This window comes from Amphiprion ocellaris, chromosome 21 (assembly GCF_022539595.1).
Source record: "Amphiprion ocellaris isolate individual 3 ecotype Okinawa chromosome 21, ASM2253959v1, whole genome shotgun sequence".
NCBI classification, from domain to species: domain Eukaryota; kingdom Metazoa; phylum Chordata; class Actinopteri; family Pomacentridae; genus Amphiprion; species Amphiprion ocellaris.
This window is the reverse complement of record NC_072786.1, coordinates 17,662,530-17,690,388: the sequence shown is the minus strand read 5'-3', so window position 1 is coordinate 17,690,388 and position 27,859 is coordinate 17,662,530. Positions and strand designations below refer to the sequence as shown.

The following is a 27,859-nucleotide window of genomic DNA, read 5'->3' as shown; positions in this document are numbered from 1 at the left end:
CTGATGTTTGATCAATCCACAAATATTATTTTATTTTCTTCTTTTGATGTTTTATTGTTTTTTTTTTTAAATTTACAAAGTGCCTTGTAACTCCAGTTTTGAAAAGTGCTATGGAAATAAAGTTTATTAGTAGTATTTTCCTCATAATTTCACTAAACTGTAAATGGTAATAACCCACAGCATGTTTAACACTGTTGTACAAATACTAAAAGACAGTACTCTGGGGAGTTTTATTTCTTTACCAATGCCTCCTGGGAAATCTGCCTACGTGCTAGTTTTGTTTTTACAAATTGAAAATGTTGAGGGAACACTATTCATCATTTTAAGTCAGAATGGTTTTTATTATGAGAAGTTCTGTTTTTAAGATCTAAAGCGACCTGAAAATTAACAGAGAAAAAAAAATATGTAAAATAGACATTTTAAGTTCAATTACTAGAAATAACAAAAAGTCATGTGTTTTAATAAAGCAATCAGGTGAAATGTGTTTAACTCCGTTGACCACAAACGAAAATACTAAATTAAAAGTCTCTGGGGAGTTTTATTTCTTTACCAGTGCAGGAATCTGCTAGTTTTGTATTTACAAATGGAACTTAATGAGCTGAAGGAACTCATCTCCTCATTTTAGGTAAAAATGGCTCATATTATAAGAAATTCTGTTTTTAATTTCTAATGTGGCCTGAAAATGACAAAAAAAACAACGAACAAAAAAATTAGACGTTTTAAGTTCAGTTAACTCGAAATAAGCAAATTTTTTTATTTAAATAAAGTAATCGAGTAAAGTGTGATGACCACAAACTAAAAGTATAAGAAAGAAAACCTGTTTTTCCAGAAATAGAGCATCAGGGTGGCATCTTTCTTTAGAAAATTGTACTTTTAGGCATTTTTGGCTGCTTTGAGTCACGAAAACAAGCTTCAAAATCATAATCTCTTATATTTGTTACCCTCTAAAGCAGGGGTGTCAAACTCATTCCAGTTCCGCGGCCACATGCAGCCCAATTTGATCTGTAGTGGCCCGGACCAGTAAAATCATAACATAATAACCAATAAATAACCACAACTCCAAATATTTCCCTTTGTTTGAGTGCAAAAAAAGTACATTCTGAAAATGCTCATATTTAAGGAACTATCTTTTTACAAAACATTATAAACAACTAAAATTTCTTAAGAAAAATAAATTCCGTTTCAACAACATTATGCCTCAGTTTATCATTTACACATTACAATTTACAGATCATAGAGGGTCTATAAAGGCATAAAACATTAATCACAGCTATCTGGAACAAAACAATATAGTATTTTACTTTATGATCAAAACAACAAAAGTCAGACAAAAAAGACAAAAAACAACAACAAAAGCAAGACAAAATATTCCAAAAATGAGACACAAATTGACAAAAATAAGACAGACAACGTGAAACAAAACAAAAAAGAGACAAAAAATTAGATAAAACATTACAAAATGACAAAAAATGGACACAAACAAGACAAAAAATGGCAAAAAAGGAACAAAATGATGAAACATAGACAAATAACACAAGCCAGACAAAAAGGAAACACAAAACAACGAATACAGCAAAACACAAAATGACAAAAATAGACAAAAAACACAAGCAAGACGAAAAGGAAACACACGACAAAAATGAGAAACAAAATGACAAAAACATGAGACAAACGACAAAAGTCAAAGAAAACAGACACAAACAACAAAAACAAGACAAAATATTACAAAAAATCAGACACAAAATGACAAAAGAACAATGAGCAATACAGTATAATATTTTACTTAGTGATCAAAACAGCTTGTCTAGAAATTATTTCAAATTTATGGTTTTACAAATTTACAATTTGCAGTTAATGTCTTGTCTGTAATTTTTACACTTTAAAGTCATCCTGTGGGCTCGATTGGACCCTCTGGTGGGCCGGTTTTGGCCCGCTGGCCGCATGTTTGACACCTCTGCTCTAAAGTTTGTTTATGTGTTTATAAGTCCAGTAGATATGTTTTTAGCCATTTTAAGCTGAATATTTGTTCAGTTTCAGCTTTGTTTTCAACTCCTCAGGGAATTATCTGCCTCCTTAACAGTCAAATGTTCCACCGGGTTTTTCAGCTCCTTGTTAACTTCTGTCCAGCTCTCTCTGCCAGACAGGTAGCATCCACTCGTGACGACAGCTGCCAAATGAAACTGGAAGGTAAGCCGAGGAGAGCAGCTGCTCAGATCAGGTCGCCTCACATGAATGATGGCATCAACAGCGATAAAGTTAGCGTCAAATGCAGCTGTGTGTTTAAGAGACAACACAACCCTCTTTATTTTCTAAATCCCATCAACTCTCTTCTTGATACGAGAGAATAAAAGCAGGTCTCAAAGTTAAGGATGGAGGAATGACAATAGCTTTCTTGTGAGGGCTGGAGGACACAATGGCTGCTTGTTGGTTCACATCATTAAAGCCTGTCATTATGATAGCTGTGAGTAAACAACACTTCAGATGAATTACCAAGATAGACAAGGAGAGACAGGCTGGGTTCTTATCAGTAGATTAATATAGACTCAAAGTATTATATGTGTTTTTTATGTTTTAAAATATTAAACTGAAGCTACACAAAGATGAAAACTTTACTGAATGTTGATACTACCTGTTTCCTCACAATGATGCCTCTGTCTGCTCGAGGTAGAACAAAAACACAGACACTCTATAATCATGTGAAGGTTAGGCTTTAAAGAGCATAAACAAAGCCAGACAGTGACAGTGCGATTACCCCAATGTGGGAAAGTCGTCTGAAACCGAAGCCCACAGCAGCGATGACACATGCAGCCAGAATAAAGGTGCGATCCACCCAAACAAGTGACAGAGGAGGAAATCAAACTTCCTCACACACCTGAGGAGCTCACACCTACTGACACGCTGTGAATCATCATATTTTTACATCTACGTGGACGTTTGAATTACTTCACATCATGTGTTCAGTCAGACTGCACCGCCTTGGTGAGATATGCAGAGAGAAAGCTTTGGATTTTACACAGCAGGGACAAAAAAAAACAATTTGCTGACTGAATAGCTGCTTGGGGAAACCAAAAATTTAAAGTTTATTGTTACATGCAAAAGGCCTAATGCTGAAGATGGGGAGAAAAATGTACGTGTTTGAAGCCAACTGTGCAAAAATGTTGCTTTCTGACACAACAAAGGGGTGTCAAATTAGAAGAAGCAGGAGCAGAAATGATTTTACTCAAAGAAGCAGTTCTGGCAACAAACATGCAAACCCAGAAGAAGCAGCTGTTATGGTGTTAAATGAGGATTTTTCTGGCAGGTTTTGTTGTGGAGCTAAAGTTGGTGACACCAGATGAACTGTGTGCTGCAGCTCAAACACCAACATCTGCTTTATTTCCTGAACTTCCTTAATGTGGGAAAAACAACCTGACCAGGCCAGTTGGAACACATGTTACTGAACAATTCAGAGCCATCGAAAGGCCTGATTTTGACTCAGACATTTTTGAGGAGTTGGTCACCTCATTCCAGTAATTCTGTTGCTGTCACCTAATTAATCTCACAACACAAAGTAATGCTTACCAGTGATCACACCTTAAGGCTATACATGCTGCTGTTTTCATTGAGTTATTACTGTATTTGTATGTATGAGAATGTAACTTCACTAGAAGGTTTTGTCATATACTCATTTCTCATTGGATGTTTGTGCGTCTGCCGATGGTCGTGTATTGTCTCCTTGACATACAAAGCATGCATGTTGTTAGATTTAGACCTTCTATCTTCAAAATTTAGTCAGCGCTCACAGAAATGTCTCAGTGGACCATTTTATGAAGCTCATTTAAAGGTTTCCCCCAAGAAATTGTTTAGCGGACTTCTCCTGATCTTGATCTTCAGTTCAATTTAGTTTTATTTATTTAACACTAATTCACAACAAAAGTAATCTCAAGGCACTTCACATAATAAGAAGACTTAGAATATTATATTTATAGAGAGAAATCAAGCAGAAGTGGAAGAAAACTCTCCTTTGACAGGAATGAGCCTCCAGCAGAACCAGGCTAAGGGAGAGCAGACATCTGCCTCAACCAGTCAGGGCGAGGGGAGAGAGAAGAGGTAGCAGACAGAAATCAGACAAACAAAGCACAAGTTAACAATAAACATTATGGAGGTTTGTGAGACCAGTAAGTGAAGATAGTTATAAAATTAATTAATAAAAGGGCAAACCATTACCAGATGGTTACGGCACAAATCCTCTATTACCTTTTCCTAAATTTCCAGTCTCTCTTAACCGTTTCTGTCAAACAACCAAATAATCTTCTTCTTCTTTAAAATCACTTCTTAAAACACATTTCTGTGACTTTTTAATGTATTGTTATCGTTTATTTTATTTGCTGCTTTTCTTCTCTTTTACCCTGTATTTATTTACTTAACAACAAATTTAATAATAACAAACTGCTCCATCTTTCAAAGTCAGTCTTGGCCTTACAGATGAGGGGCTCAAAGTTAGCTGTAAACAGGCTGGGTAGTGTGTGGGTGACGTTAATGCCAAGGTATTTAAAGCCGGCTCTACTGAATTTAAAGGGCATATCTGTGTATCAAAGGTGGAGAGCAGGAGTATTGATAGGGTAACATGTACTTTTTTGAAGATTTAATTTGTAACCTGAAAAGGAACTAAAATTGTCCAGAATAGATAAAATGGATGACATACTATCAGTTATAAATAATAACATATCATCGGCATACAAAAGAAGTTTATGTTCAACGTCCTTACGCACAACCCCAGTGAACAGAGGAGAAGACCTCAACTTAATAGAAAGTGGTTCCATCGCCAGGGCAAATAAGAGGGGAGAGAGTGGACATCCTTGGCGCATTCCATGTCTTAGAGGGAAATAGTCAGACCGTTTATCATTTGTGTGTACGCTGGCTTGTGGAGCTGTATATAAAAGGCGAATCCATGACACAAAATTATACCCAAACCCAAATTTTCTTAACACGGCAAAAAGATAATCCCATTCCACCCCGGCGAACGCTTTCTCAGCATCAAGAGAGAGAGCAATCTCAGGGAGTTAAGCATGATTTTTCGAGTAAATCAAAAAGCGTACGAGCATTGAAGAAAAGGTGCCTTCCCTTTATTAATCCATTCTGCTCCTCTGATATTATATTTGGAAATACCTTTTCCAAACGCATAGCAAATAATTTTGCCAACACTTTAACATCCACATTTAAAAGAGATAAGGGTCTGTAGGAGCTACAGGATGTAGGTTCTTTATCCTTTTTCAAAAGCAGAGTTATTGATGCTTGTGTTAAAGTAGGAGGCAAAGTGCCACCTACAAGAGACTCATTAAATACAGACAGAAGAATTGGAGCCAGCTTGTCATGAAATTTTCTATAGAATTCGACAGAAAATCCCTCTGGGCTGGGAGCTTTGGTTGTCTGCATTGCCTTAATTGCACATTTTATTTCAATGATTGTAAGAGAAGACTCGAGATCCTGTACATATAAGGAGTCAACCTTAGGAGTCACAATCTTGTCCATAAATTGTACTATATTTGAAATGTCTGACGGAGACTCAGATTTGTAAAGAGACAAATAAAAGGCTTTAAAAATATCATTGTTTTGTGAGGGATCAGAAACTAGATTTGCTGAAGGATCTGTAATTTGTGGGATCAAGCGAGATGCTGCACCTCTTTTTAACTGGTAGGCTAATAATCGCCCTGGCTTGTCTCCATGTTCGTAATAGGAGCTACATTATTTCATTAGTGTCCGCTCTGCATCATGTGTAGATATGAGGTCAAATTCAGATTGCAGATCAAGCCGCTGCTTAAATAATTCAGGGGAGGGATCCAAAGAGTATTTTTGATCAAGTTGGAGTATTTTAGATGTGAACTCGCCAAGCTTAGCATTATGTATTTTGTTTGAGTGTGCTGAGTAAGAGATTATTTTCCCTCTCAGATATGCCTTCAATGACTCCCACAGTAAGGAAGAAGAGGTGGAATCATTTTTGATTTAAAGCAAGGAAGTCATCGATAGACTCAGAGATAAATTTATGGAAATCACTATCAGACAGGAGAAGCTCGTTGAATCTCCATAGTGGAGGGTATCTGATATTGGAGGCAAATTTGATGTCTAATGATAGAGGAGCATGATCTGACATAACAATGCTTAAATATTCGGAGGAAGATACATATGAATTTAAAGAATGATCAATAAAAAAATAATCGATCCTGGAATAAGAATGATGAATTTATTTTTCTTAATAAATTTCAGGTTGTTCATATTTTGTAAAAAGATGTTTCAATAAATGTGTACATTTTCAGAATGTACTACAGATGTTTTTGAACTAAAACAAAGAGAAAAATTTGGAGTTATCATTATTAATAGGTTATGATGCTGTGGTTTTACTGAGATCAAATTGGGCTGTATTTGGCACCTGAACTGAAATGAGCTTGACACCCCTGTTTTAAATGCTCTCTTTAATGTGAAGCAATCTGAAGAAGTTAACAAATACAGCTAAAAACCACCACTGTGACACCTCTGATTTTGATTATAGGCTAACCCAAAGAAATCCAGGCTATGTGAAACTTGCGTAACGTCTCAGGTTAGTTTCCCAGCATAAACTGCCACAGCAACTGAGCTAGAACTATGTTTATGAAACAGAAATAGCCTGAGAGTAAGTCAGACTAACTGGAATAAGCCTGACAGGGTTGGTTATCTCGCTCTGTTACATGCTCCCCCGCAGCACTGCTGGAAATGTTTGACTGTTTTTAAAGCAGCAGCGTGGCCCCGCCCACTCGGAGCGGCTCAGCCAATCAGCAGCGCGCAGCCTCAGAGGCGTGACTGGAGCTCCAGCTGCCTGCTCATTGTACTGAGTCAGCGGCCATGCGCAGATGGATCCAGAGGAGGGCTGTGCTGTGTAGGCTGTAGTCTACATAAGATCTGCCTCTGCGAGGCTGTTCACACTCACTGTCGACCGGAGATCACAGGTACCATCTGGAGCTTGCGTGAGGAGACCATAAATCCGGGATAGTCTCTCCAGATAACCCTCCTTGTGTGACTGACGGATGCAGCAGAGAGAAGCAGCAGCAGCGATGCGGCGGCTCTGCTGTTAACTAGTTGGACCACCCCTCTTCTGTGTGTGTGTGTGTGTGTGTGTGTGTGTGTGTGTGTGTGTGTGTGTGTGTGTGTGTGTGTGTGTGTGTGTGTGTGTGTGTGTGTGTGTGTGTGTGTGTGTGTGTGTGTGTGTGTGTGTGTGTGTTTTCTTTTTGCCGGTTCTTTTCTGAAGGAAAATTCACAATGAAGCTCAAACCGAACCAGACCAGGACATACGACGGAGACGGCTTCAAGAAGAGAGCGGCGTGTCTGTGCTTCAAGAACGAGCGTGAGGAGGAGGTGAGGCAGCTGTGTTTATTCACAACAGTCTGCAGCGGTGTTGTGACTTTGTGGCCTAGTCCATCTATTGCACCCAGTCATTCACGCGCTCAGGGATAAAACAGAATATTCCTTAACAACACACGTCAGGTTTGATTTGTGTTGTCTTTTTACGTGCGTAGCTACATTCAAAGTGTTTCTGCTGAAGGACACTGTTGTGTTTTGTGTTGCTGATGCGCCTCAGGCCATCCAGTTTAGGCTAGTTTCAGGAGCAGAAAGGAGAAAAGGCGCTGTTGTCAAGACGACGCCGCTTGGCAACGTACGGCTTTCAAAATAAAACCCCGCCACGTTCAACTCCGCTCGAAACTGCCGCGTCAGCTCACGTAACGCTCTTATTTTGAAGGCGACCCCGCTCCGCAGCCCCTTAGCTTGTTGCTAGCTTGACGGGACTAACAGAGGGGGGCGAGGCGGTGCTGCTCTGCCGCACGTTTCCTCTAATAGCAGCTTTAACGTGGGCTCGTGTCGAGTGACGGGACGGGGATATGGGCCATGGAGATGTTGCTAAATATACCGGTGAAACGTGGTGTCACTTTAACACCGACACAGCATCCGTGACCGAGCAGCGGCCATTCATGGTTCTGCTGCATCCCGCCGGCCTCGAGCGGGCAGCTGCGTAGCAATAATGTGGATGCGGATTTAAAGGGACCTTCACCATGTAAATAATGAATGAAAGCTGACAGACACATGATGTTGTTGTGCCTTAAAGACTTCTCTGGGTGATACTTTAGATGCACCTCAAAGGAGGGGTTTGAAAGCTTTCCAGTACCGACTGGTACTGGATCAAGCATGAAGATTCAGTGGACTACACTTTTTCTGATGAATCAAAATACGTCACAAAATAAGGTTTAAATGAAGCATTACATAGATCTTCTATCCTACAAATCATAATATTTTAATGTACAAGAACATGCAGAACTCACATTATCATTTTTATTTTTGTTTTCAAATGCAGAAATGATAGTTCCTACTAAAACCATAACTCACATTGACAGAATATCTGTCAAAAGAATCACAGTGTGATTTTTTTCCCCCCGTCTTATGAATAATACAACAGCTGTGACATCCAAAGACAAAAAGAACAAGAAGCCCAGTGACCCATATCAAGTACAGATGACACATGAAACAGGTAAAAAGCTGCAGAAGATGAACTCATAAAATAGATAAATACAATTTAGAAAAAGGTTTAGTCTAAATCAGTGTGGAAATTGCAACAAATGGTGTTCAAACAAACAAAAAAGCCTTTTATCTACAATTGTTTTGAGGCAAAATTTATATTTAGTCACTTTTGGCTGAGTAGATAGTGTAAGCAGCCCCCTGTAGTATGAATATCATTCTCTGTGTTGTGTTTATCTCCGAATCATGGGAGCTGCAGCTTTTTTGATGAAGGTAGAACACGTCACAACATATCATTTTAACCAAAGTAATGTGGTGCTATAGAGATGTACCAGTCTATAAGTCATGCAGAAATCATAGAGTAATTTTTAGGTTGGGTTTTGGTGGAAAACAAATGCAAAAAATATGCAATATCTCTTAAAAGATTCTTACCTTCTTTTTTATTTATGTTTTTTGCTTGTCGTTCTACCTTATTAATAATACAACAGTTATGACCTCCCTGATGTATTATGCTATCACAACAGCCAGTGTGTTGTTGGATTTTTCAGAATAGAACTGATGCTTTAAAATGAGACATAGTGGAGATTGCATATTCATCAGATGTAAGGAAACATGCAGAACTCACATCGTGATTTTCGTTTTTGTTTTCAAAGGCAGAAGTGATAGTTCCCACTAATTTCCTGACACATGCTGACAGAGTACGTGTCAAAAGAATCCCAGTATGATTTTGAACCTTATTAATAATACAACAGTTGTGACCTTACAGATGTTTTATGCTATCAGAAGAGCTAACGTATGGTTGAATTTTTTTAGAATAGAACTGACACTTAATTGTCATAGCATATAAAAATACAACAAAACATTGGTAGCGTTCCCTTGGTTAAATAAGATATACATATGGTATGATTTTTTTTTTTCATTTTGCATACAGTATTTATTTTGCATGTCATATACACTACCGTTCAAAAGTTTGGGGTCACTTAGAAATGACTTTATCTTTGAAAGAAAAGCTTTTTTTCCCCGATGAAGATAACATTAAATGAATCAGAAATACAGTCTAGACATTGTTAATGTGGTAAATGACTATTCTAGCTGGAAACGGCTGATTTTTAATGGAATATCTACATAGGGGTACAGAGGAACATTTCCAGTGCTACATTGTCTTAGCTAATGGTGTTGAAAGGCTAATTGATGATTAGAAAAAACCCTGTGCAATTATGTTAGCACATGAATAAAAGTGAGAGTTTTCATGGAAAACATGAAATTGTCTGAGTGACCCTAAACTGTTGAACGGTAGTCTACAGAAACAAAAAGAGGCCCAGTGACCCATATCATATACACACGATATATCAATTGGTTCAAATGCAGTAGAGGATAAACTACCATAATAAATGTTTAGATGACAAAAAATGACATTTGTTTACATTTACTTTTTAGCAATATCTATATCTAACCACATCTTGTTGAGCAGGCAATGTAAACATTATACTGTTCATGCTGTATGTAGTGATTTGTGTTGTGTTTATCTCCAAATCATAAGAGCTGCAGGTTTTTTGATGAAGGTAAAATGTGTCATAAAAGAAAGAGAGGGGTCTGGCTTACAAATGATGTTCTCTGAATATAACTGAACGTGCTTGTTTGGTACAGACTGCACAGAAATCACAATTTAGTGTTTGTTTTCAGTGGAAAAGAGAGGCTAGAATTGCGACTCCTACTGGAATCACAAAATTTTTTTTTTAGTTAATTGCTCAGCTCTTTCAATACTACTACAGCTCTGGCATCACTAATGTATATGCTGCCACAACATGTTAAAAAAACGCTTTGAGAAAAACGCTCTTTTTCTTTATTACATGCGATATTTTGCATGCATCATACACAAGCAACAACGAGCCCAGTGACCGATATCTAATACAGATGACACACAAATAAACAGAATTCAGAAAAAGGGTTAGTCTAATTCGCTCTGGAAGCATTACCACATATGACCATAAAAGACGCGACCTAACACTGGAAATTAATTTTCTTTATGCATACTTTTTTGGCACAATCTAAGCACTTGTTGTTGAGAAAGTAATGTAAACAATATCCCATTATATTAATCTATACGCTGTGTGTTGTTTATCTTCATCGCCTTGCATTTGTTTTTCTCTGTGGTTTGCATGCATGAATGTTTCACTAGAAAGCCATATTTGTGTCCAAAAGTCTCGCTCTCTCCTTCATATTCTTGCTTGGCTAAATTTAGTCTGTTTTTAGAGTGTGGCATAAACATAGTGTTACACAATATACAGTTAAAAAAAAAGCCCAGTCTGGTGTCACTAGGCTGGTAGAAAGAGCTCCCTCTGGGCCTCCGTTGTTTGGCTGTACAACACACATATCTAAAAATGTACATGCACACACACAACAGATCTGTTCAGTTACATGTTGAGAAGTTATGCTATTATTATGTGTGATTTTAAGTGCATGGACATCAAAGAAATTCTGATGTTTTGTAAAATTGCTGATATAAGATCACAGATAAACACATGCATGCTGTATATGTTTTAACACTTTGTACCTACGTTACGTCACTTTTGCTGAATGCTTCTCAGAACTTGCACATCGTGATTCTTTTCCGATGACTAGTGGTTACTTGAACAGTCAGGACGGTCGGGGAATATTGTGACAACAGATGTGTGTAGGTGTGACCACCCCTCTCAGGATTTTCAGGCTTTGACAGGCAAGTCTGCTCATGCACTCAAAAAGATGACACTGTTGGAAGTAGGAGACCCAATCTGATGCTCTGATTATAATTGGGGTGCCAACAATGGGCGTTTTAATGAAGCTTGAGATGTTGGGCTTTGTGATACCCTTGCTTTCCTTAACCACATGGCTGCACAGAATCAGTTCCCGGACACTGGACCCCCAACTGTGGTGAAATAGGAGCTGTATGTGCTGCTCAGCTGTTTTGTTTTGGAGAGGAAAGGAGAAAGCAGAGCCCTCAGGGCGAGCTGCTCTGTGACAGCAATTAAACTCCCAACAGGGGAAAATGAGAACCTGACAGTGCAGAGGGATGCCAATGATAGCAGAGGAGGCTACCTCAGTTTAGCAGCAAGAGAATTACAGAGGCCTTATGTCACCTGGAGAGCCTCTTTAATTATTTTACCTGTAGTAAAGCAGTAATAGGATGTAGAAACCCATTAATAAGAAAAGCACTCAGAGAGCACAGTACTCTGTCCAGGCTGCTCAGTTATTGTATGATTTCAGACGGATGAAATCTTGAAAAAATTTGTGGCAGAAATCACGGCCACATAGAATGTGACCATTTGATATTGATGTACCCACAAACAAAATGACCTTGTCCTGAGCACAGGTTATGTGTTATGCATGTGTACGTTATGTACAGATACCGAATCGCATGACTTAAATAATTGATGGGACTCGGTAACACCCCCACAATTTAATCAATTGTTCCTTGTATCATGTCCGACGGATAAGTCTCGATAAGTCCGCAGTGGTGGATTTGTACTAGGATCGCAATCATGTGATCGTCAGAAGGCAGCTGACGTAGTGTTCACTTGTTGTCATAGTTACAGTGACGCTGTGTCGTTGTATGATTTCAGATGAATGAAATGTTGAAAAAAATTGTGGTCCGCAGCAGTCAATTTGTAGTTGAATCACAATCATAGGATCGTGACTCTGTGTCCCTATCTCGCAATGATACAGAAATCTTTAAAAACTCTGTGGATCCAGACTATAAGCTGCATCACTGCCAAAATCTAATCAGTTAGTCCTTGCATCATTTCTCACCTTCCCTGAAAATTTCATCCAAATCCGTTAATTCATTTTTGAGTAATGTTGCTAACAGACAGACAAACATACACCGATCATCACATAACCCTGTCGTTCCTTGGTGGAGTAATAAATAGTGCAGAGTTTTTATGCATGTTGCCTATTCATTCATATACATGCTTACTTGATCAAATTTTTTTAAAGATCTCAACAATATTCTTATTGAGTGCACGATGAAAGCCAAATATGAAATTATTTTATGACAGCTGTGTCCTGTGGTTGCAGCTCAGCAATAACCCAATAAAACTGCAACGCCTCTATGGCTTTAAAGCTGTCGTAATCAATATTTTGTATTAACAATCAATTAAATGACCAAGTGTAATGTGAAATGGGTTGTTTATAGTGACAAATCCACAGGGAATTATCACCTAACTAGTTCAGCTCAGTTCAGATCTGTAGTGACTTTAAGCTTATTGTTTTGATTTTATTGCCTCCAGCCTTACCTCCAGTGGTTTAATCTCACTGCTTTATTCAGCTTTTTTTTAAGAAGCTGCTGCTGCAGAAAGGTTCAAAAAGAGTTGTACATTACATTACCAGCTCCTAACTTGAGGAATATTTAGCTTAGGAGGTGGAGGAGACCAAAAATGGAGCAAAAACTGGGTGAAAAATGGGCTTGCTCCATCAGATGGCCAGAAACAAGACTCCATGTGAAAGTCAACGTCACTCTTAAATGTGTAAATAATCATATCAAGTTGTTGTTGCAGCTTTAAATTAACTGTTGTTATGTTCATTTTTTATTGCAAAGTTTAAAATTGTGATCATTTATTTTGTTCTATGTCATATTAGGCTGTAGAAGCAGCTTAATATGCATCAAACTCTTATCAGTCAATGTCTAACAGAGACTGTTACCAGACTAAACGTGAGGTAATGAAATGAGATTATTTTGATTGAGAGACATGCACCACTCTGATCAGGAACACGGTTTTATAGCCCAGTAGTTAGATGTTTAAAGTTCTACAGCAGATTGTAAATATTGTCATAATGGAAGTGACAGAGGGAAGTTATCAGTGCGAGAGGGTGCTTCATCCTGAACTCAGACATGTAGGTGTTCAGAGTCTCCAGTTCTCTGATATTTACTGTTTGTAACTCCTCTAGTCGTTGCTGTATAGTGCAGCGACTGCATTACTGTCTGAACACTATTGATTGTGCCTCTGCACTCATGCACTTGAATGTCCACGACTTTCCATCATTCCCTCCTCGGCTCGGCATGGCCTTTGGAGCCTTCTTTATTTGACAGCTCCAGGCGTTCCTCCTTGAGGAGTATGAGGAGGTGTTTATGTCCTCCAGAATATCCTGCCTGCTGTCCCTGTTTGAGGCCATACCAGAGGAGTCGCTGTCATAGCTTGTTTTACTACCGGTGGTAGTTCTGATATTTCCTATTCAAGAAAGCTTCATGTTAAAGTTTATATATTCAGTGTCTCTGGCAATTTACAACTGATTCAGTGTCATTTTGGTTCAGGATTTTAAGGTTCATCTTGCGTATCTTTGCATTCTTCGATTGATTTTTAGATTAGTGTGAAGTCAAATAACAGTTGGTTAGTTTGACGTTTGTCTGCAGTGTTTTTGCTAATCCAGAGCAAACTTACTGTATACCTTGTATCATTTTTTACTATGTGGGGGCCTGGGAAGTAGCGTGAGCTGCAGAACGGTAAAATGTCACTAGCAAACACTACAGTGCTCCCTCTGAGGTTTCATCCTGACCCTCTTTCCAAATATAAGTGGGTTTTCTGTGCTTGGAGTTTAGCTGTCAGCTGACCGTTGACCTATCTGTCAGGATGGTGTGAGTTATTTTGTTTTGCTTTTTTCCCACTTGACTACAACTAGTAGCCTGTAGGGTTATGCTGTTTTATTTATGCATGTCAACAGTTACAGGAGAGCTTCTGAAAAGTGAAGTGCTGTGTAGAATAGGATATTAGGATAGTTGGGTTTTTTTCTACAGTAACCAAGTCACAGTTTGATTTGCATGAATGACTAATCAAGTTCACATTTTAACTGTGGGTTGCACTGTGGCTTGGTGGTTAGCACTTTCGCCTTGCCGCTAGAAGATCCCCGGTTCATTCTGCATGGAGTTTGCATGTTCTCCCTGTGCATGCGTGGATCTTCTCCGGCTTTGTCCCACAGTCCAAACACATGCTGAGGTTAATTGGTGATTCTAAATTGTCCATCGGTTTGGATGTGAGTGTGATTATTTGTCTCTATGTGTAGCCCTGTGATAGACTGGTGACCTGTCCAGGGTGTCCCTTACCTTGCACCCTAAACCCTCTTTTCGACCGGGGTGGAGCCCGTTCGGAGTTGGAGCCGGCGCCCGACTTGGCGCCGGTTTTTTGTGTTTCGACCACCGAAGCTGTGGCTCTGGGCTCCAAAAACTGGGGCCGTTTCGGGCACCAACTCGTTGCTGGGCCAGAGGTGGCCAGAGTTGAGAGCCGAGCACGTCACGGGCAGAGGGCGGGGTGACATCTAAAAACATCTAAAAAGATAAACATAGATATGATCATCAACTTATTGCGTGTGTTTAACCGCTAAGTAATCAATGCAAGCGTAGTCGAAGCTAAGTAGCTAAGCTAACGCTAGCACGTTTACTGTTAAGTATCCAAACGTCTTTGATAATTACCTTTCTTCTCAAACGTGATCGCCGGGCATTGGAACGGCGACGCCGATGAGTAACCCCTAACAGAAGGTTTTGCTGTTCAGCAATGGCGAGACACACTAGCAAAGCCATGTACACCACTCCAATGAAGTCCTCAATTGTTGTTGTGTGGGTTTCCGTACGGCATGAACGCTGTTGAACGGCTACGTACGCAGTACGTACACACGTTTTGTGGTGGCGCAATGACGCAGCTCCAACTTTGCTCCTTCTGAATGGAAACACAAACCCGTTCTGGGGCGGCACGAGATTTGAACCAAAACAGCACTGGCTCTCAACTTTGAACCAACCTAGCACCTGGTGCTCTTTGGTCGAAAAGGGGCTTAAGTCAGCTGGCATAGACTCCAGCCCCCCCATGACCCTAATGAGGATTAAGCCGTGTATAGATGATGGATGGATGGACATTTTAACTGTGATGTTAATGTTTTTACATATTCATGCTGTCCTACTGGTGTGACAGTCACCATTCAGGAGTGACTGTATAAATGGCCACCAAAAAGAAACTTGATAAATCCACAGAAAACATTACATTGCTCCTGCAGAAAAAAGGCCTCCATGCAACCATGAACATCGTTTGATGTCCCCCCTCAAAAAAGCAGCGCTTTGGCCTTTTCCAGTATTTCGGGTTTTAGATTACAGATGGAAGAAGATATAGTGCACAACCTGTCAGCGACACCACTAATCTATATCACCACTTGAGAAAGCACCACAGGCAGCTGTAAGACGAGCGTCTGGCCAAAAAGCTAAATGAAAGTAGTGATGCGCTATCCAGTCGAGTCAGGAAACTTCCGTTTCAGGGTCATTTCCTACTGCTACTCTGAATAAAAAGGGCCCCTGATGGCACCGTGAGGTGAAATAATTCACACCTTTAAAGTCTTTACATTAGAATACATCGCAGTTAATATTTTGATTCTATATTATGTAGTCATGCTTCAAAATGTTTTAAATCTATTTCACGGTCAATACTGAACCAACGTTTGATTTTGAATAATTAAGTTGCAAATCCATCCATCCATTATCTATGCACAGCTTAATCCTCGTTAGGGTTGGGGGAGCAGGGGGGTTTACTAAGCTGACTTAGGGTGAATGCACATTCCCACCTACTGACAAGCATGTTTTTGGACTGTTGGAGGAAGCTGGAGAACCTGGAGAAAACCCATGCATGCTCAGGGAGAACACAAAAACTCTATGCAGAAAGATCCCATGAAGGCCAGTTCATGAACCGAGGATCTTCTCGCTGCAAGGCAATAGTGCTAACCACCAAGCCACTGTGCAGCCTACGATGCACATCAAATTGCAATATCCATTATACAAATCGTTCTGCATTGATATTAGCTCAACACTCTATGATGCTTCCAAGGAGATGTGGATAAACTGAGCTAAAAGTAGAAATTCAAATTTGTAATATAATGGGTAAATGTTGTGGTGAAATATGGTTGGAAAGTAAAAGATAATTTGACACATTGTGCCGCTGTTGGTGGGAGAACTTGCGTCAAAAAAGGTTGAAAACTAGAACTGTCACTAGTATGAAACTTTAGTTGCAGATAATGATTTGTCTGTTTCTGTTCGTTTTATCCCTCTGTTAGTTTTAGATTAATGGTTTTAATGCCTTTAATCACCACATTTTTTTTTGCTGCGAATTCATCTAATGGCCTCCTCCAAGTTGCTGAGCTCCACTTTTTCATTTGTTGCGAAACCCAAATATGCTGTGGCGTTTGGCTTTGCAGCCTATTTCATGATGGTAATGTGAACAGTTGCTCATTAAAATGCGGTTTAATGCTAGAAGTTTAGCAACTTGAGATTAACAGCTCGTGTCATCAAACTGTAACAGAAGAAAGGGGTGAAAATGCTGGAGACCATGTGGGAACAAGAATTGAAATCTGAGTTTTCTGTTGGTTTCATCCAGCTGTTTTTACACACATGAATGGAAACTATTCAATGATGATGCAACAGTGATTGATGCAACTTGTCTAGAATCTTTCAGACTTGATTTTATTCTCCCAACAAAAAGTTTCTTCTTGCTGGCTCGTCCTTTAACTCAAAGGCAGCACCGTGACACTGCTGCTCCCTGCTATGAAAACCGCAGCTGTTTTCATCTCAGAGGCACATGTGAAGAAGCAAATAGTTAATTAAATACAGTTTGTAATATGTGGATTCGCCGCTCTACATTCCTCTATTCATTAGATCAAAACTAAACTAGGCCTGCATTTTTGAGGATGGACAACACGAGAGCGACGATAAAAATGGAACAATCAGAGCAGAAATCAGCTTTTTGTCCTTGTTGCCCCGGAAGTTGTATGGCTTTTGTTTTGTGTACGTCCCCACACTGTCGGCTTAGGACGCTTCAACACCAGTGATCTCCCTCTAAGCCTCGCTGGCTGCAGCTCAACACCACTCACACACAGTCAGATGGCCGGTGAGGCCCGGAGGTTGCAGCGCTCTGAAATCTCTTAACACGCCCAGAACAAAAAAGAAGGAAGGAATGAATTTTTTATGATGCCATATAGCTGAAGTAGCCGGGCGCTGCGTGTAACTTCTTGATAACGGCTTCTGACTGGTGACATTCATATCAAAAAGGAGGTCAAACTGAATCTTAATGACACATAAAACCAAAAAGATCATCTGAATCTGCCAAACTAAACAAATCTACACCTTTTATTTTTTTTCAGCAATTTAAAGCACAAAAGCTCACATTCAGTTGGCTTTAAATGACCTTGCCAGCATCTTCTTCATCAAAGAGTTCACTCGGGCAGGTTACAAGGTTCAACTTTGCACATTTCTTCCAGTTTGCACACTACTGAGAAGACGTCATTCTCTTTACCAGCACTGCTCGTACTGAACGTGTTAATGTCCTTTCCTTTAACATATGCCATTTACTGTACGCTATATAAGATTACAGCCACTCATATAGGATAAACACCTGTCGTGGGTTTTCCAAGATTCATTTCATCTCTGGGAAATGTTTACAGAGCGTGCACACACTTAATCCGCATCATCATGTTCGACATTCGTACCCCGTCAGCACTACCCCCTCCGTCCATAACCTATATCGTCTGAGCAGATGGTGGAGGTGAGCGATGACCACACGTGAGGAAGAGTCCAGGTCCAGCAGCATGTGCTGTATTATCGGTTTTGGCTTCCACGAGAGCCTCAGAAGGCCTCCGGGAGCCACAGCCACAATCTCATTAGAGAAAACTATAGGAAGCTATAAGACAGCTCAGATAGGATTAAGTGACAGACTGACTCCGCTGACAGATTACTGGATATGGTGATCAGATGGGTGGCGGTGGAGGATGTCACCATCTGCTGCACAAGCTGCTTAAAACACGTTTTTCTCTTTAATGTAGTTATATTTACATTCACTGCCAAGTATTCCCTGCCCTGATGAAGCAGAGGAGCTAATTTATTAAAAACAAGTTTATCGCCTCTTTGCCTCGAACTCTCTGCTTGTATTTCAAACTAAAAGCCGTAGGTTTGATAAAATGCGCATAAATCACACAAGACAGTAACCGATTCTGCTTCATTGTTTTCCCCTTGCTGGCCTGTTGATATTATTACGACCTCGGCCCCGTCGCAGGCCTCCATGTGTTAATGACAGTTGAATTGCTCCACTCAAATGTTATAATGTTTGCAGCAGGTGCGCCCGTGTCTGTTTTGATTGCTGTACGGATACTTCCAGAAACCGCAGACACAGGCACATCTGATCTGCGCATATCGCTGCACATTGCAACTGTAGTGTAATTCAAACCCTCGAAGGCCACTCAGGGGAGCACCGGCAGGATTTTTAGAGGCTCACGCTGGGTTTACATGCATTGTTCGCCACGGTCGTGTTGTGGTGGAAACATGCCGACGCTGGCGGTGGTTAATCTTGATTATTGGACTGGAAAAATCTGTCAGAAATGTTACTTTCAGTGATGACACATGCTTGAATCCTCACAGACAGAAGAAATGACAGAAAAAAATAGAAGAACTGCACCGAGAATGATAATAAACCTCCAACATGTCATTGAACTTAACTAATTGAAAACACAAAGCTTGTGTTTAATGTTTTAAGTTTAAGAATTCATAATTTTTCCCACATTGTTCATCACTTTCATGTACATATTTTACACAGAACACAAAATGACATGTTTAACGGGAATGTATGAGGGCTGTGGTGGATTTACTGTTCTGAGTCCAAAGGGTTAAGGCTCATGTCAAACCCTCACTTTGTGCTATGTGACAAAGTCAGGGCCACTGAAAAATAATTTAGCCTCTCAGGCGTTTCTGAACGCGCCACTGTGTGCTAAAAAAAAAAAAATAATAAAAATTACACTTAAAAAGGCCAAATGTGAGAGCTTTCTGTGTCTGTGTCATCATGAGACGTTCAGAGTCACACATCCTCATTGTACGGTGAAATTTCAATAAAGTTGTTTTTTTCCTGCAGGTTCTGCTGGTCAGCAGCAGTCGGCACCCGGACCAGTGGATCGTTCCTGGAGGAGGGATGGAGCCGGAAGAGGAGCCGTGTGGAGCTGCAGTGCGAGAGGTGTTCGAGGAGGTGAGTAAATCTGACTTTTGAAGCCAAGCATCGGCTCCAAAAGTGAAGTCATAATCATAAAATGAGCTGATGGTGAGACGAGGTAAAGGTTAAAGTCTGCATCAGTGGTCATTCACACCAGCTGAAAAATAGCAACAGCTTGTTTTGTTGGACTGTTGTTAGTCTTAGCATACACCCTGTTCAAGTAAAAATCTGCCTCTTGAGGTACAATAAGGTATTGGATGGATCCTCCTATATGTAGATATTTGGATTTTGCACAGATTTCATTGAATGTGAAAATAGACTAAAATAGGTCTTTATTGTCACTGTTATAAAAACAATGAAAATCTGATTTTCACTCCATATTAGCAGCCTTAAAAAAATAAACCATAGGGCACCCAGATAGCTCAGCTGGCTGAGTGGGTGACCCATAAACAGGGGCTATAGTCCAGACGCAGTGGACATGGGTTCAAATCCAGCCCATGGTCATTTACTGCATGTCATTCCCCCACTCTTCTACCCACGTTTCCTGTCTCTCTCCACTGTCCTATATTAAAAAAAGGCTAAAAATATAACAACAATAAAAAGAAAAACTCTATGAAGCAATATTAAACACAGACTAAAAAATATATACAGCTGAAAAATATACAATAGAGTGAAAATGGACCAGAAGTTTTGTGATTAGAGACCTGCTCTGTGCATGCTTATTGCACAGAATATGAATAGCATACACAACCGTAAATACTGCGCATTCAGGGGGAAGGGAGGATACATTTGACAGCTTGTGGATAAAAGCTGATAGTGGTAATAGTAATAATAAAAATGATATTGCACATAGTTATTCCATATGTACAATGGATTTTTTATTTCAAGAATTCGTCCATGAGTGTAAAAATACTGATATTGTGCAAATTCTTCTATATGCAGAAACAAATAAGCTGTACAGAGTATTTTAAATGTGCAAAGTAATCATAAGGTTTAAATGTACCGATGTGAAATATGACCGTTTTTTTTTCTATGTGTGGTCTACTGGGGGTTGTGTTGGTTTGTTTTTAAATATCTTCATGTTCCAGCTGCTGTAAATGTACCTCATTCTTGCAAATACCCTTATTTAAACTGCAGGATTTTTCACACAACTCCCACAATTTTTTAAGGCAGTGCACAGAAGACTACATGTGTCAAGGCTACTAGTTTTGTTTTAGACCCAGATATTTGTGTCACTAAAGCTTGTTTTATGCTTACCGCATCCGCGAGGTCCGTGCGGCTCCGTGCGGAAAAATTACGTCATTTTCGCACCCACGCCCCCTCCAGCGGCCTTTCCGTGCGGAAAATTTCCGCTCCGCGCACCTCCACATCTTTCTAACCAACGCGGACGGCGCCGCACGGAAAAACATGGCGGAGGGCCAGGACCTACCCGTAGCTGAAGTCTAGAAATACCTGAACTTATACGATTCATCGCACAGAGATCACCATGGTAACCGGGTTATTAAGTATTCATGATGTGAAATAAAACTAACTGCTGAAATGCTTTTATTCGGTAAAATGCCGTGTTGTAAGTGGTGTAAACAATGGCAAACTTCTTCTTCTCTAGTTTAGTACCAGAGTAGACCAGGTAGACGTGTGTTTGAGCTACACTGCCCCCTACAGTTTGGAAGCAAACTTCTTCTTCTCTAGTTTATTACTAGAGTAGACCAAGTAGACATGTGTTTGAGCTACACTGCCCCCTGCAGTTTGGAAGCAAACTTCTTCTTCTCTAGTTTATTACTAGAGTAGACCAGGTAGACGTGTGTTTGAGATACACTGCCTCCTGCAGTTTGGGAGCAGACGTGCACGGAGTATAAATGCACACACGTTCTCTCGCACGGATTTCCGTGCGGCTGATTTCCGCGCGGCTCGTTCGTGCGGAAAGTATATTCCAGCCTTAAGGGGAGCACTGCTTAAGCTTGTTTTATGCTTGCCGCATCCGCGAGGTCCGTGCGGCTCCGTGCGGAAAAATTACGTCATTTTCGCACCCACGCCCCCTCCAGCGGCCTTTCCGTGTGGGAAATTTCCGCTCCACGCACCTCCACATTTTTCTAACCAACGCAGACGGAGCCGCGCGGAAAAACATGGCGGAGGGCCAGGACCTACTCATAGCTGAAGTCTAGAAATGCATGAACTTATACGATTCATCACACAGAGATCACTGTGGTAACCGGGTTATGAACAATTCGTGGTGTGAAATTAAAACTAACTGCTGAAATGCTTTTATTCGGTAAAATGCCGTGTTGTAAGTGGTGTAAACAATGGCAAACTTCTTCTCTAGTTTAGTACCAAGTAGACATGTGTTTGAGATACACTGCCCCCTGCAGTTTGGAAGCCGACTTCTTCTTCTCTAGTTTATTACTAGAGTAGACCAGGTAGACGTGTGTTTGCGATACACTGCCCTCTGCAGTTTGGGAGCAGACGCCGCACGGCGTATAAACGCACACACGTTCTCTCGCACGGATTTCCGTGCGGCTCGTTCGTACGGAAAGTATATTCCAGCCTTAAGAAACACTTCATATTTAAAGGAAAGAGAAAGGAGGACAGTAATACACTGCTGAAAACATTACACCTGTGATAGTTTAAATACAGCTTTTAAAATGATGGTAAATACCTAATTAAGGAATGACAATCTCACATCATTTCCAGTAAAAACAAAACACATTGGAATAGCCCGACTTGGACTTGGATGGTCTCATGCCAAGGGCGAGATGTTTGAAGGGCCACAGTGTCAGTCGCTGGGTGACTGAGAAGTCCAATGGTATTTCAGAGGTCCCGCCGGTTGAGAACCTTGTGTTCTCGATCACGTCAGCGGTCTAAACTTGGCCCTTTGCTGGATTCCTGCGCATTCACAGACTTGGCAGTTCATCATGCTGCGCACATTGGTGGGACGGAGTGACACTTGTGAAGTATGCTGAGCAGGGAAAAGGACAGATGTCATATGTCTTGATAGTAATCCGATTCCTACGTCTGAATTAATGAAACAACTCTTACGAAAGGGAGATAGTTACATTTCCGTAATAACACTCTGTTTGGTTTCATGCCAGGTTTTCTCCAGGCAATGAAACATTACAAATGATTGGCTCCAATTATATAACGTCCTTTCCAAAGACTTGACATCCTTAAAGCAGTCTTTAGCGCTGCAAGGCTACATAAGAGATTATTAAACTCATTCAGAGGAACGATGGTTGTTGCTTGGGTAGAGGTTTCTATAAAAACTGAAGAAGCTGTGCAGCAAGAGAGGGCAGAAAAATACTCCAAAAATACCTCAGTCCAAGCACACTGGTTTATTCTTTAGTCCTGATTTTGTGTGTGTGTGTGGGTGTGTGTGTGTGTTTCAGTAATTGCTTGTCAAAACAAAGCATGCAAGGTTAGAGTTGAGTTCAGTACACAGAGGCAGGTCTGAAATGTAATACACAATTCCCATTGTTTTCACACAGACCATAGCTGAGCTTGAATGCAGCTTTTCTATTGTTTTCATCCGTTATTCAACTATGTGAGCATTTCTGTTGTGAGACAGCAGCTACACAAAATAAAAGAAAATATTTTTTCTCTGTTTTGTTTCTCAGGCCGGTGTGAAGGGCAAGCTGGGACGTCTGCTCGGTGTATTTGAGGTGAGCTTTTCAAATATGTACTTAAACTCCATAAACAGTCTCTGAGTGTGTTTGGCTCCTGTCATGTTTCTCTCACTGTGGACTCATTATTCACTGTAATATAAAGCCCTGCACCTCGATGGAAACAGTACTACTTATTTAACACAAATTAAAGCCACTTTTCGAAGAGTCTACAGGTGTTACTAAGACTGGAAAAACAGCATGGCTCTAGATACTATAGATATTTTACCACTTGATTTGTTTCCGGACTTTACGTCTGTGGAAACTCACCCTGCAGATCATCCAACGGTCTAGTCTCAGAATTTTTGTCACATGACCGCTGGTTGCAGCTGAATCTCTAATGGCTTCCCAGTTGCACTGAGGAGTGTACATTTTTTTGTTTTTTACAAAATGTTGTTACCTCAAATGATTTATTTTTGTCAAATTTTAAATAATACATAGAATAAAGTGATTTTATAGAAATTTTAGGTAATTTTACAGTCAGATTTGGTAACGTATACAGATGTAACGGAAGATGATTAGTTCAACAACTGTCCGAAAGTTAATCGTTTCTTCTTTTTTTTCCAGTTTTTATTTAATATTCAAGATTTTTAAAAAGCACTCTTTTCAAAGCCACCAGTGGGTTTTGTGAATCAAATGTTAAAAAAAAAAAAACAAAAAAAAAAACAAACTGGTGCCTTTAAGGTGAAAATTCCCTGTATGTTTCAGAAGAATTCGCCAGTAAACTTGATTGTAATGTATTTTTCAATTAATATTGAGCTGCATTGGCTTATGGCTAAATATTCTTTTCCTTTTCATTATTAAAGCAAAACCAGGATCGGAAACACCGGACGTACGTGTATGTGTTGACCGTCACAGAAACCCTGGAGGCCTGGGAAGACTCCGTCAACATCGGTACGGTTTTTCTTCACCTTCTCCTGAATGTCTGCAGTCACTGATATGTCTGTCGCTGCCGAGGACAGCTTCACATCATACAATATGCTGTATGTTTTTATTTATGAGAAGGCCAGTATACTGCACTGAGACGATAGGGGCATCAGGGTATGCAGTGACAGCAGGTCCCTATAAATCTAGGCCACAGGTCTCCACTGCAGTGGTTCCTATATTACTGTCAGTATCCAGTCGGGCTTTGTTGTGCGCTCAGTGGGCAACATCTTCTACCTGCTACCCACACATGCTCTATGTTTTGGTGTATTTATGCACATTTATAGGTGTATATGTGATGTTTTCATCTATATAAACGTGCAGTTACCGGTGAGTTTGGTCCTTAAGATAGAATGTCTACCTTTACCCTGCTTTGGTTGTTAACCAGACAAACCTGTTAGATGCGGGCATAATTTAAATCTATACTGCCTCTTGTGGCGACTTGCAGCAAAATAATTCAGCCTGGTTTTACATTATATATCAGAATTTCAGTTCTAATGAAAAGAGACGTGTTGCTGCTATTAAAGCTCATGATTCTCTTCTAGTTTAGTAAAATGGCTTTGGTGTTTTGATTTCAGGCAGTTTAAAGAAGTAAATTCTGTATAATAACATGAAATCTATCAGATTCTTCTGTGTGCTTTAATGTGTGATGCAGTGATATGAGAATCCTCCCTAGACTCACTTGTGTCCTCTGTCTCCCTCTGCAGGCCGGAAGCGGGAGTGGTTCACGGTGGAAGAGGCCATCAAAGTCCTGCAGAGCCACAAACCCGTCCACGCCGAGTACCTGCGGAGGCTCCAGCTCAGCTGCTCCCCCACCAACGGAAACTCCATCCTCCCGAGCCCGCCGCCCAACGACAACTACCCCCACTACAGCGCGACGGCCACCGCGCCGTCGACGGGCAGCGTGTTGGGCTCCTCCTGCAGATAGGACTGCATCTCAGCCTCCTGTCCTCTGACAGATCACTGAACGTCTGTACAGTGTCTTGCATGAATTTAAAGACTCTTCAGAGCCGCGGCTCTCTTGTATGTATCATTTCTAATCTTAGCTGCAGGACAGACCAAAGCCATTGCCAGGACTGTGTTCAAGACTGAGCAGGAGACGCTCACATCTCAGACACTTCTTCTTTTGCTAGCAAACAGGACTAGTGAGCTGTCGTTTGGAAGAGGAAGCTGCAGCCTCTGCTGGCGTAAAGGAATGCCTTACAGAAACTTTGTATGAATGTTGTATTTGGGTTGTTTTATTTCACTAATGACCATTTTTACTTTCTTTTAGCAGAGTAAATATGCTGTCTAGTCAATAAAACGGTTATTGACCCCAAAGCACATCAATATGGGGAATGTTTCCAGACTACAGTCATCAAACTATGATGAGAACAGCAAGTGTATTATATTATAGATATTAATTTTAAAAAAGACACCCAAGCATTAATGTTTAAAAAATCTACTCTGTTGCGTTTCAATTTTCATAAAAAGTGGGATTTTCTTTACTTCATATAATCCGTAAACCTATTATCTAAATAGTTCTAAAGCTAAATTTGATTGAACTAAGTTGGTAAATCCGTCTCCCAGTATTGTTTTTCAAAAGTAACTAAAGTGAAGCTTGAGCAGTAAATATTACAATTAATATTATAAGTAAAATGAAAATTGCTGCATTAAAAGTTGATAAAAGTGAGTTTCTACCTCAGTAAACTGAAAACTGGATCATTGTGTGATGCAGCGCTGCTGTTTGTAGTCGCTTAACTTTGACTCCTCCAACAAATTTGCCCTTTTAAAGCCACATACCTTTTTTTATCTCTGCTTTGCGTTTCCCAGTGAAAGTATTTAAAGGTGTAAAGTTCGTCTTTGCATTTGGTGTTAATGTACGTTGCCGGCCTCACCTGAGTTTTTCCACTTCCGTTAATTTAACAAGTGGATTTGTGTAATTTACACTGAATGAAAATGATGTGATTGTTGCTCTTTTCTTTAAGCTGCAGCAGTTTTTTCACATCTCATGGTGCTGCAAGGAAATCTGGTAAAACTGTCCACTAATGGTGTCATTTTAATGCACAGTGTGATTGTTTAGTCACAAGTAACTAAGACTGCCTGCGTCCAACTAATGCAGCAGATTAATCTGCCAATTACTGTAGTTTGATTAATCTATTAATGTGCTCGATTATTGCTCAACTTGCATCCCACAGAGAAGAGTTTGATTCAAAAAATAAAGTGCAGTTTAATATTTCTTGCTGCAAAAACAACCCCAGAAAACTTTAAATCCGCTTTTCAAAAAGAGGACAGATATTCCGAGTAAAGTGTTCGCTGCTGAATATCACATTTCAAATGTATATTTTTCTGCTTCTTCCTCACTGGAAACAGAAAACTCCCTCCTGCTTCGACAGCTGAATGACGACCCGTAACCACACAGAGATTTGTAAATAGCTTTGAGGAGAACCGTTGAAAATGTGTTTTTAACCTGAGTGAACCTGTAAATTTTTCTCTTTAATATTTTATATATTTTTTAACGATGTACAAAATGTCGAGAAAACAAAAAAGACGTGTAGAAAAACCCTCCACTGAGTAATGTACAGTACAGGATGTTTGTATCACTTCTGACAATGTGCCACAGGTTTAGGATGACGGGAGGAATGATACCAAACACCATGGGTGGAAGCTGAATCCACACTGTTGCCCAGAAAGGAATGAGAGTTACATTTCAGAGCGAGGTGTTCTGGGAATTGTAGTCTTATTGAAATGACTGACAGCACAGAATGAACTAGAATAGTGCATGGTAACCTGGAACCTTACACTGAGAGAGAAATGGGTGAACTTGTGTTTGTTAGAGCCAAACAGCCACACAAGCACCGAGAGACGTGAATGAGCAAATCTGTGGTGTTTTTTTAAATACAGATTTTGGAAAATTTTGGATCAGAGGAATGTTTTGGAGAGTTGGAAATGAAAAAAATGCTGTTTTAATTTCTTATACACTGGCAGAAATGTTAATTCTAACAGTTTTATAAGGGTTAAAGGAGAAAAAAAGTCTCATTTTATGCTTCAAATCTTTGGTTTACCTTCCAAATCTTATCTGCAGTATAATAAACTCTGATACAGCAGTTCAGCTATCATAAACTTTGGGCCTTGTTTGACAGATGTGTGTGTGTGTGTATGTGAATTACAGGTTGGTGAACGCAAAATGATGTGCCAAATTAAAAAATTTGTTCGGGTTCAAATGGAAAAAATCTTGAAATTTTACAGATTTGTAACATTGTGAGAGAAAAAAAATCTTAAACATTGTTTAAGACTGTGTATTTCTGGATATAATCATTTATAATGTGAAAAAAGTGTGTTTTTAGACATTGACTGCATCCTCCAGTGTTCAAATTATAACTAAGCTATTATTCTATGTCCCACACTGATTTGAAATCCACTTGTCATGTATTAGAGCGTAAAAACTAACTCAGACAACATAAATTGAACTTAATCCTGCTGTTTTGCAGCTGGGAACCCCCTGAAACACCTTCTTCCTCCACTTGCTGAAATGCTGTTGATCTGCTTCTGTTCTGTCCAGAGCCTTTTCAAACTAAGAATTTGTCACTGTTTATTATAATCTTATGCACAGCAAATGTGAAAGTGATTCAAAGAATTGGACTGGAAAGATTGTTTTTGGAAAAAAGATTGAATTAAAGGGGGAAAAAATCTGACTATAACTGGTGTTGAATATTCATTTATGTTCATTGTCTGGGAGGCAGAATAAAAAAAAAGACAGTGGGTCATCATGTTTGGAAAGATTTGAGGCTTCAGTGTGTTAATAGATTTGGA

At 39.9% G+C, this 27,859-nt stretch overlaps 1 protein-coding gene across 1 annotated transcript; it reads left to right on the top strand.

Annotated features, from left to right (window-relative positions):
- The first annotated feature begins 6,853 nt into the window (after nucleotides 1-6,853).
- LOC111565840 (diphosphoinositol polyphosphate phosphohydrolase 3-beta-like) lies at nucleotides 6,854-27,741 on the top strand. The gene is made up of 5 exons (XM_023266116.3): nucleotides 6,854-7,365; nucleotides 19,416-19,526; nucleotides 23,099-23,143; nucleotides 23,950-24,037; nucleotides 24,775-27,741. The coding sequence occupies exons 1-5, from the start codon at nucleotides 7,270-7,272 to the stop codon at nucleotides 24,993-24,995; spliced, it is 561 nt and encodes a 186-aa protein (XP_023121884.1). The 5' UTR covers nucleotides 6,854-7,269; the 3' UTR covers nucleotides 24,996-27,741.
- The last annotated feature ends 118 nt before the right edge of the window (nucleotides 27,742-27,859 follow it).